The sequence below is a fragment of the Muntiacus reevesi genome, chromosome X, assembly GCF_963930625.1.
Source record: "Muntiacus reevesi chromosome X, mMunRee1.1, whole genome shotgun sequence".
NCBI classification, from domain to species: domain Eukaryota; kingdom Metazoa; phylum Chordata; class Mammalia; order Artiodactyla; family Cervidae; genus Muntiacus; species Muntiacus reevesi.
The window spans coordinates 45,286,369-45,307,926 of NC_089271.1; the positions used below are offsets into that span (position 1 = coordinate 45,286,369).

The window sequence follows — 21,558 nt, forward strand, 5'->3', positions numbered from 1 at the left end:
GTTTCACATATGATAATATACATGTTTCAACACTATTCTCTCAAATCATCCCACCCCCGCCTTCTCCCACAGAGTTCAAAAGACTGTTCTATACTTCTGTACCTCTTTTGTTGTCCCACATTTAGGGTCATCATTACCATCTTTCTAAATTCCATATATATACATTAATATACTATATTGGTGTTTTTCTTTCTGGCTTACTTCACTCTGTAAAATAGGCTTCAATTTCATACACCTCATTAGAACTGATTCAAATGCATTCTTTTTAATGGCTGAGTAATAATCCACTGTGCATATGTACCACAGCTTTCTCATCCATTCATCTGCTGATGGACATCCAGGTTGTTTCTATGTCCTAGATATTGTAAACAGTGTTGTGATGAATATTGGTGTACATGTGTCTCTTTCAATTCTGGTTTCGTCAGTGTGTATGCCGAGCAGTGGGATTCTTGGGCCGTATGGCAGTTCAATTTCCAACTTTTTAAGGAATTTCCACACTGTTCTCCATAATGGCTGTACTAGTTTGCATTCCCACCAACAGTGTAAGAGGGTTGCCTTTTCTCCACACCCTCCCCAGCATTCATTGTTTGTAGACTTTTTGATAGCAGCCATTCTGACTAGCGTGAGAAGGTACCTCATTGTAGTTTGATTTGCATTTCTCTGATAAAGAGTGATGTTGAGCAACTTTTCATGGGTTTGTTAGCCATCTGTATGCCTTCTCTGAAGAAATGTCTGTTTAGTTCTTTGGCCCACTTTTTGATTGGGTCATTTATTTCTCCAGAATTGAGCTACATGAGATGCTTGTATATTTTTGAGATTAATTTTTTTTCAGTTGTTTTATTTGCTATTATTTTATCCCATTCTGAAAGCTCTTTTCACTTTGCTTATAGTTTCCTTCGTTGTGCAAAAGCTTTTATGTTTAATTAGGTTCCATTGGTTTATTTTTGCTTTTATTTCCATTACTCTGGGAGGTGGGTCATAGAGGATCCTGCTGTGATATATGTCAGAGAGTGTTTGCCTATGTTTACCTCTAGCAGTTTTATAGATTCAGACAAGTGGCTTGTCAAGGTTTCCTGGTTAAGGAAGCTTGTGTCAGTGTTCTGGTATGTGGAGCTGGATCTCTTCTCTCTGGAGTGCAATGAAGTGTCCAGTCATGGGTTTTGAGGTCTACGGGTTTGGTGTGGCTTTGGGCAGCTTGTATATTAATGCTGAATTAGTGTGGTATGTCTTGTTCTGGAATTTGTTGGCTCTTGGGTGGAGCTTGGTTTCAGGGCAGGTATGGAGGCTGTTGAATGAGCTCTTTTTGATTAATGTTCCCTGGAGCCAGCAGTTTTCTGGTGTTCTCAGGTTTTGGATTTAAGACCCCTGCCTCTGGTTTTCAGTCTTATTCTTACAGTAGCCTTAAGATTTCTCTCCATACTGCACTGATGATAAAACATCTAGGTTAATGGAGAAAAGATTCTCCACAGTGAGGGACACCCAGAGAGGTTCACAGAGTTAAATGGAGAAGAGAAGAGGGAAGAAGGTGATAGAGGTGACCAGGAGGAGAAGAGGGGAAGTCAAAAGGAGAGAGACAGAGAGCCAGTAATCAGTTCCCTAACTGTTCTGCACAGCCCAGAATACTGAAAGAGATTCACGGAGTTGATTAGAGAAGAGAAGGGGGAGGGAGGAGATAGAGGTGACCTGGGGGAGAAAAAGGAGAGTCAAAAGTGGGAGAGGGCAATCAAACCAGTAATCACATTCCTAAGTAAAAATGGGTACTGAAGATTGGATTCTTAAAGGTACAAAATTGATAACAAATACCAAAGCCAAAGATTAAAAATCTAGAGTAGAAGTTATACTATCAAAAATACAATATTAAAAAATAAAAAATCTCAAAAATTATTGAAAATATATATGAAATTTGCTTTAAAAATAAGGTCTTTTTTTGCAAAATAATAGTAGGTTATAACAATGAAAATTAAAGGAGTAATAAAGGGCTTAAAATAAAAAAAAAAAACTAAAAATTATAATAGCAAAATATATCTAGGAATTTCTCTGGAGCTGTTGTGGGCAGTGTGGGGTCAATTCAATTTCAGATAGTTTCTTGTTCCAGCTTATACTTTTTCTCAAGGTCTATAGACCCCTTCCAGTGTAGTCAGTGTTAACTACAGGGTTTTAACCTGTTGCAACTGTTACTTTCAAAGTGGTTCCCTCTTTCTGTCTAATGTTTGCAAATCTCTTCAGTGTCTAATTTCTTCCCTGACACAAGGGGGCGAACGTGGTCACTTATTTAGGCTCACTTGTTCAGTTGTGCTGTAGGGAGGGAGGAACAATGCAAACAAATATCACTGGCATTTATGGGGAGTGCTTGCAGTGTCTAGGCCACACTGGGTTTGAGCCCGCTCACAGTGTGTGTGCTTTCCTGGTCTACACTGCTCAGGCTCCAGGTTGCTCTGCAGGGGAACTGTCAAAAGTGGGCCCTGGGTTGTGAGAACTTCCCAGGTCTAAGTCACTCAGGTTCAGGTTCTTGTGTACACCACAAAGGCACAGATTCAGTTGGGCCTGAGTTTTGTGCCCTTCCCAGGTCAGAGCAGCTCAGGTGACCAGGTGTTTGGTGACCAGGTGTGCGGTGCGCTTGGTTTCCTGGGTGCACAGTGGGAGCGCCGTCTCAGGTGTGCCGTGTGCCTCCTCTGGGGAGCTGATCTCTGACTGTAACCCTCCTGATGAATGTCAAACGTCCATGATCCCAGGAAGACTTTGTTAGCAACTGCTCGCCTGCTTGCAGTTTGGTAGAGGATGCCATCTCTGGGGCCGAGATTGCCCCTTTCTAGCTCTGGCTGTCACCTGCCTACCTCTCTGCCTCCAGCAGGGGATGGGCCAGTCCACAGGTGGCTAGCTCTCCTCTGGTATTCGCTCAGTCCTTTATTCTGTGAGTGGGCCCAGCAGTGCCTTAGGTTAGAGCTTTTCATGGGAAAGTTCTCTCTCTCTCTCTTTGTCTCTCTTGCTGTCTCACAATTTGGGTTGCTATCTCAGGATAGCTCCCTCAGATTGTCCTCAGGGCATTCAGGCCCGGTCTTTACCTTAAGCAATGCAGCCCGCACCTCCCTGTTCAGTCCCCGCTTGCTGGTGGCAAATGCGAGGCTCTGGGCTACGTCTCCACTGGGAGTTGCAGTTAGGCGCATAATCTGTGGGTTTTATTTATTTTTTCCTCCCAGTTATGCTGCCCTCTGTGATTTCAAAATTCCCCACAGACCCGCCGGTGAGAGGGCTTCCTGGTGTTTGGAAACCTCCTCTTTCACAACTCCCTCCTCAGGATGGGTCTCCATTCCTAACTCTTTTGTCTCTCTTTTTATCTTTTATATTTTGTCCTATCTCCTTTAGAAGAGAATGGGCTGCCTTTCTCATTGCCTGGTGTCCTCTGCCAGCATTCAGAAGTTATTTTGTGGAATTTGTTCAGCGTTCAAATGATCTTTTGATGAATTTGTGGGGGAGAAAGTTGTCTCCCCATCCTATTCCTCCACCATCTTAGGACCATCTCCCTCTTTCTTTCTTTCCTTTCCTCTCAACATATTTGTCTGTTTTATTTTAATTGCTTTATTCCCCACTTGGTACCTTGCATTAGTTTTATTTTTTTTTTTCTTTTTCTTTTTTTTTAATTTTTCAGTGGGTTTTGTCATACATTGATGTGAATCAGCCATAGAGTTACACGAATTCCCCATCCCGGTCTCCCATCCCACCTCCCTCTCCACCCAATTCCTCTGGATCTTCCCAGCCCAACAGGCCCGAGCACTTGACTCATGCCTCCCACCTGGGCTGGTGGTCTGTTTCACCACTGATAATATACATGCTGTTCCTTCGAAACATCCCACCCTCCCCTTCTCCCACAGAGTTCAAAAGTCTGTTCTGTACTTCTGCGTCTCTTCTTCTGCCTTGCATATAGGGCCATCGTTACCATCTTTCTAAATTCCGTATATATTCATTTGAATCAGTTCTAATGAGATGGATGAAACTGGAGCCCATTATACAGAGTGAGGTGAGCCAGAAAGATAAAGAACATTACAGTATACTTGCATTAGTTTTATTTTCCAGTGCTTAAGTTAGTTTTGTTCTTAACAGGTAAATATAACTTTTGATTTCCTTTGTTCTCTTGATCAATCTACTGTACTTTGTTTTTGTTCGACTGTTTTCACTTTGCTCATAGGTGTATATGTATATGTATATGTATATATTTCAGTATTTTAATTACTAAGTACCTGATTTTGTAACTGCCATTTGTCTGGGGTTCATCTTTGTTCTCTCATTTTTGGATATTGGTTTTACTCTCTTTTAATGGCATAACAAATCACTTGTGGAATCTTCATTCCTGACCAGAGATCAAACCCTGAGACTTTGGAGTGGGATCACTGACTCCAAGACCCTAGAGTACCAGAGAACTAACCCTAGGGAATATCAAATAGTGAGAACTCCCACAAAGGAAACCACTTGAATATATCACCTGGTATCACCCAATCACCAGTAGCACCCTGTGCAGGATGCCTGGTCTAAACAACAACAACAACAACAAAATGCAAACCAAATCAGCAGACAGGAGTACCATCTGACTCAGCCTTGCCCATAAGAGGAAAAACAAACAAACAAACAAAATCTGAGCTCAAATCTCACCCTATAAAAAGCTCACACAAAGCACTGGACAAACCTTAGGAGAGCAGAAATCAAAAGGAAGAAAGAATTCAACCTTCTTCAAGGAAAGAATTCAAGTTTCCTTGAAGCCTGGGAAAAGGAGACCCCAAACACAATAACTTAAAAAAAAAAAAAAAGAAAGAAAGAAAAGAGAGAGAGATACTGCACAAATGAAATAACAAATTAGAAACACAGAAGTCTAAATAAATGAAGAGGAAATAGGAAAATTACCTGAAAAATTTTCAAAATAATGATAGTAAAGATGATCAAAAACCATGAAAACAAAATGGAGAAAATGCAAGAATCAATTAACAAAGACCTAGAGGAATTAAAGAATAAATATACAGAAACAAACAACGCAATTACTGAAATTAGAAATACTCTAGAAGGAACCAATAGAAGAATACCTGATTCAGAAGAATGAATCAGTGAGCTGAAAGATAAAATAGTGGAAATAAATTCTGAAGAGAAGAATAAAGTAAAAACAATGAAAAGAGCTGAGGACAATCTCAGAGAGTTATGGAACCATATCAAATGAACCAACATTGAATTATAGGGGTCCCAGCAGAAGAAGAGAAAAAGAAAGGGTATGGGAAAACTTCTGAAGAGATTATAGTTGAAAATTTCCCCAACATAGAAAAGGAAATAGCCAATCAAGTCTAACAGGTACAAATAACCCCATACAGGATAAACCCAGGGAGAAACATGCCAGGACAAATACTAGTCAAACTAACAAAGATGAAACACAAAGAAAGAATATTAAAAACAGTAAGGGAGAAGCAACAAATAATATACAAGGGAAACCCCATATTCTTAACAGCTGATCTTTTAGCAGAAACTCTGCAGGCCAGAAGGGAAAGGCAGGATATATTTAAAGGACTGAAAGGGAAAAATCTACAACCAAGATTATTGTACCCAGCAAGGATCTCATTCAAAATTGGTGGAGAAATCAAAAGCTTTTCAGACAAGTCAAAGTTAAGAGAATTCAGTACCAGCAAATAGCTTTACTTATATAGTAAAGAAATATAACAGAAGAAAAAAGATCTACAAAATCAACCACAAATAATTAGAAAATGGCAATAGGGACAAACATATCTATAATTACTTTAAATGTAAATGGGTTAAATGCTCCAACCAAAAGACAAAGACTAGCTGGATGGATACAAAAACAAGACCCATATGTATGCTGTCTACACGAAACCCACTTCAGAACTCAAGACACATATAGACTGAAAGCGAGAGGATGGAAAAATACATTCCATGCAAATAGGAAGCAAAAGAAAGCTGTAGTAGCCACCCTCATATCAGACAAAATAGACCTTAAAATAAAGAAGATTACAACAGATAAGGAAGGCTACTACACAATGATCAAGGAATCAGTCCAAGAGGAAGACATAACTATTATAAATATCTATGCACCCAACATAGGAGCACCTCAGTACATAAGACAAACACTAACAGACATAAAAGGAGCAATTGACAGTAATACGATAATAGGAGGAGACTTTAACACCCCACTCACACCAATGGACAGATGATCAAAACAGAAAATTAATAAGGAAAGACAACTCTTAAATGATACAATAGATGAGATAGATCTCATTGGTATCTTCAGGACATTCCATCCAAATGAAGAATAATATACCTTCTTCTCAAGTGCACATGGAACATTCTCCAGGATAGACCATATCTTGGGTCACAAATCAAACCTCAGTAAATTTAAGAAAATTGAAATTGTATCAAGCATCTTCTCTGACCACAACGCTGAGACTAGATATCAATTATAAGAAAATAACTGTAAGAAAAACAAACACGTGGAGATTAAACAACATGTTTCTAAATTACCAATAGGTTACTGAAGAAATCAAAAGGGAAATCAAAAAATTTCACAAACAAATGACAATAAAAACACAACTGAAAACCTATGGGATGCAGCAAAAGCAGTTCTAAGAGGGAAGTTTATAGGAATACAATGCTACCTCAAGAAACAAGAGAAACATTGAATAGACAATCTAACTTTACACCTAAAGCAACTGGAAAAAGAAGGGAAAAATCCCAAAATTAGTAGAAGGAAAGAAATCATAAAGATCCTAGCAGAAATAAATGAAAAAGAAATGAAAGAAACAATAGTAAAGATTAGTAAAACTAAAGGCTGGTTCTTTGTGAAGATAAAATTTACAAACCCATCGCCAGACTCATCAAGAAAAAAGAGAGAAGAATCAAATCAACAAAATTGGAAGTGAAAAAGGAGAGGTTACAACAAAGAATGCATAAGTACAAAGGATTATAAGGGACTATTATGGACAACTATATGTGAATAAGATAACCTAGAAGAAATGTAAAGATTTTTAGATAAGTTCAATCTTCCAAGACTGAATCAGGAAGAAATAGAATTATGAGCAACCCAATTACAAGCACTGAAATTGAAGCTGTGATAAAAAATCTCCCAAAAGAACAAAAGCCCAGGACAAGATGGCTTCACAGGAAAATAATACCAAATATTTAGAGAAGAGATAATGCCTATCCCTCTAAAACTCAAAAATTGCAGAAGGAGGAACACTTCCAAACTCATTCTATGAGACCAGCAACACCCTGATACTAAAACCAGACAAAGACAACAGGAAAAAAGAAAACTACAGACTAATATTACTGATGAACATAGATGTAAAAATCCTCAACAAAAATTTAGCAAACAGAATTCAGCAACACATCAAAAACCTCATACACCATGATCAAGTTGGGTTTATTCCAGGGGTGCAAGGATTCTTCAATATATGAAAATCAATAAATGTGATAGACCATATTAACAAACTGAAAGATAAAAACCATATGATAATCTCAATCAATACAGAAAAAGCCCTTGATAAAATTCAGCACACATTTATGACTAAAACTCTTCAAAAAATGGGCATAGAAGGAACCTACCCAACATAGTGAAGGTCATATATGATAAGCCTACAGTAAACATTATTCTCAATGGCAAAAAACTGAAAGCATCCCTCCTAAGATCAGAAACAAGACAAGGGTGTCCACTTTTGCCACTATTATTCAATAGAGTTCTAGAAGTTCTAGCTACAGGATTCAGAGAAGAAAAAGAAATAAAAGGAATCTAGATCAGAAAAGAAGAAGTAAAGCTCTCACTATTTGCAGATGACATGATTCTGTAAATAGAAAATCCTAAAGATAATATCATAAAATTACTAGAGCTAATCAGTGAATTTAGCAAAGTTGCAGGACACAAAATCAATACACAAAAATCACTTGCATTTCTATATACTAACAATGAAAAATCAGAAAAACTAAGGAATCATCTTATTCACCATTGCAACAAAAAGAATTAAATATCTAGGAATAAACTTACTTAAGGAAACAAAAGTACCATACACAGATAATTATAAAACACTAATGAAAGAAATCAAAGATGACATAAAGAGATGAGAGATATTCCATATTCCTAGGTAAGAAAAATCAATATTGTGAAAATGAGTATACTTCCAAATGCAATCTACAGATTTAATGCTATCTCTATCAAATTACCAATGGCATTTTTCACAGAACTAGAACAACAACAACAAAAAAAATCACAATTCATATGGAAACACAAAAACTCCAAATAGCCAAAACAGTCTTGAGAAAGAAGAATCGAGCTGGAGGAATCAAGCTTCTTGACTTCAGGTTATACTACAAAGCTACAGTTATCAAGGTAGTATGGTACTGGCACAAAAACAAGAATATAGACCAATGGAACAAGATAGAAAGCCCATAAATAAACTCATGCACTTATGGGTACCTTATTTTTGACAAAGGAAGCAAGAATATACAATGGGGCAAAGACAGCCTCTTCAATAAATGGTGCTGGGAAAACTGGACAGCTACATGTAAAAGAATGAAATGGGAACATTTCCTAACACCATACACAAAGATAAATACAAAATGGATTAAAGACATAAATGTAAGACCAGAAACTATAAAACTCTTAGATGAAAACATAGGCAGAACATTGAATGACATAAATCAAAGCAAGATCCTCTATGACCCACCTCCTAGAGTAATGAAAATAAAAAATGAAAGTAAACAAGTGGGGATGGATTAAACTTAAAAGCTTTTGCACAGCAAAGGAAACTATAAGCCAGGTGAAAAGACAACCCTCAGAATGGGAGAAAATAATAGCAAATGAACTGACAAAGGATTAATTTCCAAAATATATAAGCAGCTCATATAACTCAATACCAGAAAAACAAGCAACCCAACCAAAAAGTGTGAAAAAGACCTAAACAGACATTTTTTCAAAGAAGATATACACATGGCTAACAAACATATGAAAAGATGCTCAACATCGTTCATTATTAGAGAAATACAGATCAAAACTAGAGTGAGATAGCACCTCACACCAGTCAGAATGGCCCTCCTCAAAAAGTCTACAAACAATAAATGCTGGAAAGGGTGCAGAGAAAAGGGAACACTCTTGCACTGTTGGTGGGAATGTAAATTGATTCAGCCACTTCCATACTATGGAAGGCAGTATGAAGATTCCTTAAAAACCTAGGAATAAAACCACCATATGACCCAGCATTCCCACTCCCAGGCACATACCCTGAGGAAACCAAAATTGAAAGAGATACGTGTATCCCATTGTTCATTGCAGCACTATTTACAACATGAACAAGTGAAAACAGATGCTGTGAATTTCACAACAAAATTGTGAAATTTTTTGTTCTAGTTCTGTGAAAAATGCCATTGGTAATTTGATAGGGATAGCATTAAATCTGTAGATTGCATTTGGAAGTATGCTCATTTTCACAATATTGATTTTTCTTACCTAGGAATATGGAATATCTCTCATCTCTTTATGCCATCTTTGATTTCTTTCATTAGTGTCTTATAATCATCTGTTTAAAACAACTATTTACAACAAGAACATGGAAGCAACCTAGATGTCCATTGACAGATGAATGGATAAAGAAATTGTGGTAATATACACAATGGAATATTACTCAGTCATAAACAGGAACACATTTGAGACAGTTCTGATGAGGTGGATGAACTTAGAACCTATTATACAGAGTGAAGTGAGTCAGAAAGATAAAGATAAATACTGTATTCTTACACATATACACAGAATCTAGAAAATGGTACTGAAGAATTTACTTACAGGGCAACAGTGGAGAAAGAGACATAGAGAATAGACTTATGAACATGGGGAGAGGGGATGAGTGGGTGAGACGTATGGAAAGAGTAATATGGAAACTTACATTACCATATGCAAAATAGATTGCCAACAGGAATTTGCTATATGGCTCAGTAAACTCAAACAGGGACTCTGTATCAACCTAGAGGGGTAAGATGGGGAAGGAGATGGGAGAGAGCTTCAAAAGGGGATATATGTATACCTATGACTGGTTCATGTTGAGGTTTGACAGAAAACAACAAAATTCTGTAAAGCAATTATCCTTCAATAAAAAAATAAATTAATTAAAAAAAAGAATGAAGCTATCAGAGTTCAGCTCATGAGATCTACAGAAAGATGCCATCTCCATAACATAAAAGCACAAGGTAAAGCAGTAAGTACTAATGCAGAAACTGCAGCAAGTAATATAGAAGATATAGCTAAGATAGTAAAGTGTCTACACTAAACAACAGATTTTCAGTGTAGACAAAGCAGCCTTCTATAGAAAAAAGATTCTGCTAGGACTTTTAAAGCTAGAAAGGAAGTCAACACCTGGCTGCAAAACTTCAAAGGGCAGTTGATTCTTTTGTTATGAGTTAATATAGCTCCAGTGAGTTTAAGTCCAAGTCAATGCTCTTTTACCATTATGAAATACTGAGGTCTTTAAGTATTATGTTAGATCTACTTTGGCAGTGCTCAATAAATGGAACAACAAAACATAATTTACTGAATATTTTAGGCCAGCTGTTGAGACTTCTCAGAAAAAAAATTCTACCAACATGTTACCACTCATTGACAATTCCCAAGAGCTCTGAGAGAGATGTACAATGAGATTAATGGTGTTTTCATGCCTGAAGTTGACTGGTTCTATGAAGACCTAAAGGCCTTCTAGAACTAACACCAAATAAAGATCTATTTTTCATCACAGGGATTGGAATTGAAAAGTAGGAAGTCAACAGATACTTGGAGTAACAGGCAAGTATGACCTAGGGGAGAAAAAAAACGTATGACCTAGGAGTGGGATTCCATGGTAGCCCAGCTGGTCAAGAAACTGCCTGCAATGCAAGAGACCCCCATTCGATTGCTGGATCAGGAAGATCCACTGGAGAAGGGATAGGCTACCTACTCCATTATTCTTGGTCTTCCCTAGTGGCTCAGGCTCATAAAGAATATGCCCACAATGTGCGAGACCTTGGCTTGATCCCTGGGTTGGGAAGATATCCTGGAGAAGGGAATGAGTATCCACTTCAGTATTCTGGCTTGGAGAATCCCATGGACATGGGGTTGAAAAGGGTTGGATTAGACTGAGTGACTTTCACTTTCACTTTCTTTCATGACCTTGGAATACAAAATGAAGCAGGCCAAAGTCTAACAAAGTTTCGAGAAGAGAACACACTGGTCATAGCAAACATCCTCTTCCAACACAAGGACTGCTCTACTCATGGACGTAACCAAATTATCAATACCGAAATCAGACTGATTACATTCTTTGCAGCTGAAGATGGAGAAGCTCTATACAGTCACCAAAAACAAGATATGGAGCTGACAGTGGCTCATATCATGAACTCCTTACTGCAAAATTCAGACTTAAATTGAATAAAGTAGGGAAAACCACTAGGCAATTGAGGTATGATCTAAATCAAATTCCTTATGATTATACAGTGGAGGTGATGAATAGATTCAAGGGATTAGATCTGATAGATAGAGTGCCTGAAGAACTATGGATAGAGGTTTAAACATAGTAGAGGAGGTGGTGATCAAAACCATCCCCAAGAAAAAGAAATGCAAAAAAGGCAAAATGGTTGTCTGAAGAGGCCTTACAAATAACTGAGGAAAGAAGACAAATGAAAGGAAAGGGAGAAACAGAAAGATATAACCAACTGAATGAAGAGATCAAAAGAATAGAAAGGTGAGATAAGAAAGACTTCTTCATTGAACAATGCAAAGAAATAGAGGAAACAGCAGAAAGGGAAAGTTCTCTTCAAGAAAACTGGAGGTATCAAGGGAATATTTCATGCATGGATGGGCATGATAAAGGACAGAAACGGTAAGGAACTAACAGAAGTTGAAGAGATTAAGAAGAGGTGGCAAGAATACACAGAACTATACAAAAAAAAAAAAGTCTTAATGATTTGGATAACCACTGTGGCATGGTCACTCACCTACAGTCAGACATCCTGGAGTGTGAAGTCAAGTGGGCCTAAGGAAGCATCACCACAAACAAAGCTACTGAAGGTGATGGAATTCCAGCTGAGCTATTTCAAATCCTAAAAGATGATGCTGTTAAAGTGCTGCACTTAATATATCAGCAAACTTGGAAAATGCAACAGTGGCCACAGGACTGAAAAATATCAATTTTCATTCCAATCCAAAAGAAGGGCAATGCCAAAGAATGTTCAAACTACTGAACAATAGTGCTCATTTCACATGTAGGAAGGTAATGCTCAAAACCCTAGCTAGACTTCAGTGATATGTAAATTAGAATTTCCAGATGTACAAGTTGGATTTACGAAAGGCAGAAGAACCAGAGATCAAATTGCCAACATTCACTGGATCACAGAGAAAGCAAGGGAATGTAGAAAAACATCAACTTCTGCTTCATTGACTATGCTAAAATCTTTGAATGTGTGGATCACAATAAACTGTCGAAAATTCTTAAAGAGATGGGAATACCAGACCACCTTATCTGTCTCCTGAGAAGGCTGTATGCAGGTAAAGAAGCAACAGTTAGAACCAGACATGGAACAATGGACTGGTTCAAAATTGACATAGGAGTACATCAAGGCTGTATATTGTCACCCTGTTTATTTAACTTAGATGCAGAGTATACCATGTGAAGCACCAGGCTGGACAAAACATAAGCTGGAATCAAGATTGCTGGGAGAAATATCAATAACCCATGATATGCAGATGACACTACCCTAATGGCAGAATGTTCAGAGGAACTTAAGAGCCTCTTGATAAAGGTGAAAGAGGAATGTGAAAAGGCTGGTTTAAAACTCAACATTCAAGACACTAAGATCATGGCATCTGGTCCCATCATTTCATGGCAAATAGAAGGGGAAAGACTGGAAGCAGTGAGAGATTTTATTTTCTTGGGGTCCAAAATAACTGTGGATGATGACTACAACCATAAAATTAAGAAACGCTTGTTCCTTGGAAGGAAAGCTGTGACAAACCTAGACAGCATAAAAAGCAGAGACATCACTTTGCTGAAAAAGGTCTGTATACTCAAAGCTATGGTTTTTCCAGTAGCTATGTACCGTTGTGAGATTTGGACCATAAACAAGGCTTAAGTGAAGTCGCTCAGTCGTGTCCGACTCTTTGTGACCCCATGAACTGTAGCCTACCAGGTTCCTCCTTCCATGGGATTTTCCAGGCAGGAATACTGGAGTGGGTTGCCATTTCCTTCTCCAGGAGATCTTCCCAACCCAGGGACTGAGCCCAGGTCCCCCGCGTTGTAGGCAGATGCTTTAACGTCTGAGCCACCAGGGAAGCCATAAAGAAGGCTTAGAACCAAAGAATTAATGCTTTCTAATTGTGTTGATGGAGAAGACTCTTGAGAGTCCTTTGGACAGCAAGGAGTTCAAACCGGTCAATCCTAAAGGAAATAAACTCTGAATATTCAATAGGAGGGCTGATGGTTAAGTTGAAGCTCCAATACACTGGCCACCTGATGTGAAAATCTGATTCATCAGAAGACCCTGATGCTGGGAAAGATTGAAAGCAGGAAGAGAAGATGGCAACAGAGGTTAAGATGGTTGGATGGCATCACTGATTCAATGCACATGAACTTGGCAAACCCCAGGAGACAGTAAGGAACAGGGAAGCCTGGTGTACTACAGTCCCTGGGGTCACAAAAAGTTAACACAACTTAGTGACTGAACAGCAAAAACAACAACAACAATACAGGCCCTAGACCAAGGAATAATTTTGATGTTTAAGTCTTAGCATTAAGAAATAAAATCTTTAAGGCTATAGCTGACATAGATTCCTCTGATGGATCTAGACAAAGAAAATTGAAAACCTGGAAAAGATTCACATTCTACATGCCTTTAAGAACATTTGTGGTTTATGGGAAGAGGTCAAAATAATCAGTGTTAATAGGATCTTGGAAGAAGTTAATTTCAACACTCATGGATAACTGAAAATTTTAAGACTTCAGTGGAGGAAGTAATTTCAGATGTGGTAGAAATAGCAAGACAACTAGAATTAGGAGTGGAGGCTGAGGATGTGACTGAACTGCTGCAATCTCATGATAAAACTTTAATGGATGAAGTGTTGCTTCTTATTGATGAGCAAATAAAGTTGTTTCTGAAGATGGAATCTACTCCTTATGAAGAAGCTGTGAAGACAGTTGAAATGACAACAAAAGGATTTAGAATATTACATAAGCTCAGTTGCTAAAACAGTGGCAGGCTTTGAGAGAGTTTCCATTTTCAAAGAAATTCTATCATGAGTAAAGTACTGTCAATCACCATTGCATGCTACGGAGAAATTATTCATGAAAGGAAGAGTCAATTGATGCAGCAAAACTCACTGTTTTAATTTAAGAAATTGCCACAGCTACCCCAGCCTTCAGCAATCAACACCTTGATCAGTCAGCAGCTATCAACATATTGAGGTAAGACTCTCCACCAGCAAAGGATTATGACTTGCTGAAGGCTCAGATAATAGTTAGGATGTTTTATCAATAAAGTGTTTTTAAGTAAGGCATATATTGTTTTTTAGACATAACGCTCTCACACACTCAATAGACAATAGTATAAAGTAAACATAACTTTTACATGCACTGGGAAACCAAAAAAAAATTTTGTGGCTCACTTTACTGTGGTGGTATGAAAACAAATTGACATATCTGAGGTATGCTTGTATGGGTACCCTTTATAGTGTTCTTATTTTTTAAAATAATTTTATTTATTTATTTATTTTTGGCTGTTCTGGGTCTTCATTACTGTGTGTAGATTGTTATTTTTTAAATTTTTCTGTAAGTTTGACATTATTTCTAAGTGTTACAAAAACCTCTACAATTTTTTGTATCCACTGTTCAGTACTCATTCAAAAAATAACCTGGTGTACAAGAACATAATAAATGAGTAAAACCTAAGAGAAATAAAAATATAATTGATAAAGAGTGTCTATACATGGGTTTAAAATTATTATTAAAAAATAAATAGGCAAGCCATACAGATCAAAAGAAGTCAGAAAATGCAAATCTGATACAGAACTTGCATCCACTTTATAAAAAATACTGTAACTTAATAATAAAAAGTCAAACAACCTACTTTTAAAAATCAGGGGAAATAGTAAGCTGAAAGGATAACACACCATGATTAGGAGGGACTTATCTCAATCCAATTCATCATGATAAAAAATTAAAGGAGAAAATTCATATTATGTCAATAAGCATTTGATAAAATACATTTACTACATTTACACTAGAAGTCATCAGCAAACCAGGATTAGAAAAAAGCTTTCCCATGTGATAAAGAGTGACCATGAGAAACTTTAAAGCTAATATCATTCCCAATGGTAAAATATTGAATCTTTGCCCCTAAAAATCAGGTATAAGTAAAAAGATGCCTGCTTTTATCACTAACACTATACTACAGATCCTAGCTAGTTCAATAAGACAAGAAAAGAAAATAGAGGGTACACAGATTTAAGAAAAAGAAATAAAACTGCTGTCTTTATTTAGAAATCATGTGATTATGTATGTATAAAATTCTAAGGAATCTACAAAAAAAAAAAAAAAAAACCCTCAACGCAATTAATGAATTCAGTAACACATCAGGATTCATCAATACAGTTGGCCTTCCATAGTGGCAGGTTCTCAATCTGTGGATTCAACCAAGTGCAGATGGAAAATATTCAGAAAAAAGTTCCAGAAAGTTCCAAAAGGCAAAACTTGAATTTTCTGCATGCCAGTAACTATTTAAATAGCATTTGCATTGTATTTACAGCCATTTATATAGTATTTTGGAGAAGGCAATGACTACCCATTCCAGTACTCTTGCCTGGAAAACCCAATGGACAGAGGAGACTGGTAGGCTGCAGTCCATGGGGTCAGGAAGAGTCGGACATGACTGAGTGACTTCACTTCCACTTTTATCCATTGGAGAAGGAAATGCAACCCACTCCAGTGTTCTTGCCTGGAGAATCCCAGGGATCGCGGAACCTGGTGGGCTGTCGTCTAGGTCAAACAGAGTCGGACATGACTGAAGTGACTTAGCAGCAGCAGCAGCATATAGTATTTATATTGTATTAAGTATCATAAATAAACTAGAGATGATTTAAAGTATATGGGAGTATATATTATACCTTTTGTATACGGGACTTGGGCGTCTGTGGATTTTGTTATCTGCAGGGTGTCCTGGAACCAATCCCCTGAAATACTGGGGGACAGCTGTATAAAAAATCAATTGTATTTCTATATCATCACAACAAACTACAGGAGATTGAGATAAAAATGCAATTTATAAAGTAGCAAAAACTAACTACTTGGAAATCAATTTTTAAAAATAAGATCAAGACCTATACAAATGAAAACTATAAACAATGCTGGGAGATTTAATGTAATCCTAATTAAAATTGCTAGAAGAGTTCTTTTTGGTTGGTGTGTTTCTTGCTTTTTGGTAGAACTAAGCAAGCTGATTCTTTCCCCCCTAGTTTTATCCAGAAATAACTGATATACATCACTGTATAAGTTTAAGGTGTACAGCAAGATGACTTGATTTATGTATATTGTGAAATGATAATCACAATGTTTATTTAACTTCCATCATCTCATATAGATACAATAAAGAGAAAAAAAATTCTTATTGTGATAAGATAAATGTATATAGAAACACCTAGATGGGTGGGTTGGGGGGGGAGATGGGAGGGAGGTTCAAAAGGGAGGGGATATATGTATATTTATGGCTGATTCATGTTGAGGTTTGACAGAAAACATTAAAATTCCGTACCAATTATCCTTCAATAAAAAATAAATTAAAAAATCATCTAAAATAATTTTGAAAAAAAAGTGAATATGAAGGAGTTTACCTGCTTTCAAGACTTGCTATGAAGCTAGATTATTCAAGATGATGTGAGAAAAAAATTTTAGCTATGTATGGTGATGGATGTTAACTAGATTTATTGTGGCAATAATTTCATAACATATACAAATATTAAATTATTATTCTGTACACCTGAAACTGATATAATGCTATATGAGAATTATATCTCAACTTAAACAATAAGAAAACATAGTGTGGTATTACTATATAAATAGTCACATAGATCACTGGAACAGAATAGTTTTCTTAAAGATAGAACTACACATATATGATCAACTGAGTTTTGACAAAGGTGCCCAGGTAATTCAATGAGGAAATTAACAAGCTTTTTCAACAAAGGTGCTGGAATGGCTGAATATCGATATGGAAACAAATTAACAAGTTTACCTTGATCATTTCTTCACATTGTACATAAAAAGTTACCTCAAAAATTATCATAAGCCTAAATATAAATATTAAAGCTACATAATATCTATAAGAAAACAGGATAAAAACTTCATGACTTTGTATTAGGCAAAGATCTCTTAAATAAGAGGAAGAAAACATGAACCATGAAAAATGATTAATTGAATTGACAAAAATAAAGTTTTATGCCTTTTCAAAGACAATGCTAAGAAAATGTAAGACTAAGCCACAGACTTAGAAAACCTTCGAAAATCACATATATGACCAAGGACTTGCAAACAGAATACAGAAATAACTCTTAAAACTAAATAATATGAAAACAGACAACCCACTTAGTAAACAAGGCCAAAAGACAAGGACGCTTCATCAGAGATTTTATGCAGATGGCAAATAAGCACATTTAAAAATGCTCAATATCATTAGCAAATGAAAAAATAAACTACAATAAAATGCCATTACATACATATTAGAATGGCTAAAATTAAAAACTATCAAGTGCTGACAACCATGTGGAAAAACTACAACTCTTATGGATTACAGTGAGAATGCAAAATGATATAGCAACTTTGGAAAACAGTTTGGAAGTATCTTATAAAATTAAATAAGCACCTACAATGCAACCCAGTAACTCCAAACATGGAAGTAACCTAGTAAACAACCCAGATATCCTGGAATGAACTAGTGAATGAGTGGTATATCCACACAAGAGAATATCACTAAACAATAAAAAAATAAACTACTAATACATGCAAGAATATGGATGGATATCAAAGAAATTAAGTTAAAGAAATTCAACATAAAATATAATTATGGTATTATTCCATTTATGTGACATTCTAGAAAAAGCAAACTTATGGTAACAGAAAGCAGATCAGTGTTTGCCAAGAGCCAGAGTGGGAGCAAAGTTTGATAACAAAGGAAAAACATTAGAACTTGATGAAATGATAGAAATGTTCCATAATCTTGATTATGGTGGTAGTTACACAACTACATGCGTTTGTTAAAACCCATTGAAAGAAACATTTGGTGAATCTTATTGCTTGTAAATTATACCTAAACAAAGATGATAAAAAATGAAATCCTAAAAATAAAAGAAACCTTAGAACGGAATTTGAAAAGGGTAAACGATCTAATACTTTTAAAAACATGAATTAACACATAAAGAAGGATCAGTGCAGTTCAGTTCAGTTCAGTCTCTCAGTCATGTCCAACTCTTTGCGACCCCATGGACTGCAACACTAAATGAACTGCAGCAGTATTATGGACTGCAATCCCATGAACTGCAGCATTATTAAAGAAGGATAATACACCATGATGAGCTAGCATCTATCCCAGTAATGCAATGCTCATTTAAGACATGAAAATTATTTAATCTAAATCACCATGTTAACAGATTACAGGGTAAAAGCATAAGATCATTTCAATAGATTAGTGGTTCATTTGCCAACATTTGGAGACATTTTCAGTTGTCACAACTGGAGGGGTTGCTATTGACCTCCAGTAGATAGAAAATGCTTAATAGGTATGCTGTTAAGCACTCTACAAGGCACAGGGTAGACTCTAATTGAGAGTCACTATTCCATATTCTACTTCCCTAACTCAATATTATATTTATGATATTCACACACATTGCTATTGGGTACACACATATAGTCTTGTTATTTCTAAGTAGATATTAACCCAGAGTAAGCCTCCCCCATATGTTTCACATCCATGTCCTGGTGATAAATACCTAAGCTGCATCTAACCACTCGATGACACACAACACTGCCATGCTATCAACAGCCTTGTAAATGTTCTCTTTCTCATGGACCTCTGAGAATTTCTCTGGGATATATTCTCACAAATAAAACCAGTCTAAGTTGTAAACATGCTTAACTTGATAAATACTACTCAGGTGTTTTATGGAATGACTGAATCAGTTTAAAGCTTTTTAAAAAAAAAAGGACTTCACATATCAGGCCTGAGACTGCTATCCCTAAAAAGGCCTACTTGAAAGGTTAGCCCTTGGCTGGCATCTTGGAATTTGGATCTTAATAGGGTTTTCACCATTCCCTGACAAGAATGGCTCACTGTGCCTAAACTATTTGTATGAACATTGTGGTTTATGCTGAACACCTGCTTTCATTCTGTGAGTCTGGAATTTTGGTACACACTAGGCAGAGAGTGCCTACATGACCAGACTCCCATAGACATCTTGGGCACTGAGTCCTTAATAATTTTCCCTAGTGGACAACATTTCATATGCGCTGTCACAACTCATTGTAAAGGGAATTAATTATACCCTGTGTAACTCCACTGGGAGAGGACTCTGAAAATTTATACCTGGTTTCCTTCAGACTTTTTCCCTTATACCTTTTCCTTTTGGTGATGTTGCTTTGTATCCTTTAGTTATATTAAATCATAGCCATGAGTATGACTATATGCTGAGTCCTGGGATTTCCAGCAAATCACTGAACATAGGGGTTGCCTGAGGGCTATTCCCTCAACATAAATTCCAACAGTTAAAGTAGGAAAACTTGTAAGAAGACTTAACTTTCAGCTGCATACTTCCATGTGTCATTTGAATTTTATACCACATGAATGTGTTATCTTTATAAAAGTAAATACTTTATAAAAAGGGGGAGAAAAGTTGTCAAAACTAGGTTACCTGTGAATAAGACTCAAAGGATATTAGAGAACCATAGAAGTATAAAGTGAAACCTTCTTAAATCCACGTGAAGAAGCCCAAAGAATGTAAGGAACTTACCCAGTTACCAAGACAGTCATTATATTTATGGCTTGCATCCTCACTTCCCTGTTTCTAGTGCTCCTTTCTCTTAAGTCATGCGGCCCCTTTTCCAACACGAGTCACTTCCCCTACCATAGTGTTTTCCCCTAAATGCCTTGCAGGTGTCCACCTTCACGGTGACCATAGTCTTTCCTATTTCTCAGACTCCTGGAATATGTGAATATGTTCAGAGTCCCTCCCAAAATGTTGGGTCCCATGGAAACTGAGCCCAATAGGAACAGAAAAGAGAAGCTGAAGAAAAATCCTGCTGGTAACTATCTGGAAGGAAAGAAAAAGTGAGGAGAACAGTAAAGAAAACGAGTCCTTGGTCAAGTCATCATATCTTTCCAAGTTCTCATACTGTAGCAAGGGGGTGAACATCAAGGTCAGAGAGGAATCCATCCACTACTGTGGGACAAAGCAGCTGAGCAGAAGCAGATAGCTCAGAGATACCTTGCATGGATTCCAAACGTCTCTCAAAACCCTCCCCAAAGGGGAAGATGCTTACGTGCTCCAGGAAGCAGGGTCCTATCTCGCTGAGATGGGGGTCATCATTGTTGTACTGTTTTTCCAGGTCTCTTACAAAGCCCATCTGAAACCTGTAGATGTCTTCAATGTTCCCAAAAATCACCTTCAGTTGCTCATCACTGAACATGTCTCTTCTCTTCCGGCATTGCTTCAGGTAGCCCTGCAGACAAAGTAAAAGTCCAGGATGAGGATGCCCTTCATTCCTTGAGGATTTTACCACTTCTTAAGCATTTGGGAGCCTTATTTCAGTTCCATGATGTAAACAGGAAATAATCATTTCCATTTTTCATACAAGAAAATTGGGGTTTGGAGAAGGAAGTCACTCGATCAGTGAATAATTAGGAAAGCTGGATCTTAAGCAAAGGTCTCCAGAGAGCAAAGATTCCAGAGCATAGAGCTTTGCCCACCATTCTCTATGACAAGGACCCCCCAAAGTGATAGGACTCTTTCTCAGAATCTAGTTAAGCACAAATAATTTCACTCGCTTTAGTAGCTATTGGGTTAGCTGAATTGATTCACAACTCTAATGTTTTATTTCTTGTAGGACCAGTCCAAAAACTGGTAGGAAAACTCCCCAAAAAGGAACAGACAAAACCAAACCACTCTTAAAGTGAATGTCATAGTCATCTGAGGTAGCTGGTCAGGAGAGATTGTTTGGATGAACTTAGTGAGCAAGCCCACAGGTGCTCAGGCATGGTGTTTTCAACAGGGTAAGTGTTCAGGACACAGTTGTGAATAAATGGATGAATTAATACAGCTAACTACTGATGAAAAAGGAATCAATAAAAGAAATTATTAGTCTGATAAGAGAACTGAGATAACACAATCAGACTCAGAACACATTTTAAGTCAGGGCAAAGGAAACAAACACAGTTTTCCATTCTGAAACACCCAGTATACATTTTTAACTAATAGTAACGGTCTTCATTAGAAATTATTAGCACGTAAAAATGTTACTAGTGAGAATA

General features: G+C 37.0%; 1 protein-coding gene across 12 annotated transcripts in view; it reads right to left on the minus strand.

Annotated features, from left to right (window-relative positions):
- ARHGEF9 (Cdc42 guanine nucleotide exchange factor 9) overlaps positions 1-21,558 on the minus strand; it is a 450,802-nt gene that overhangs the window by 108,237 nt on the left and 321,007 nt on the right. For all 12 annotated transcript variants that reach the window (XM_065915654.1, XM_065915656.1, XM_065915653.1 and 9 more), the window contains one exon: positions 20,571-20,750. In XM_065915654.1, coding sequence (XP_065771726.1) covers positions 20,571-20,750 — 180 coding nt within the window. The remainder of the gene's footprint in view (positions 1-20,570; positions 20,751-21,558) is intronic.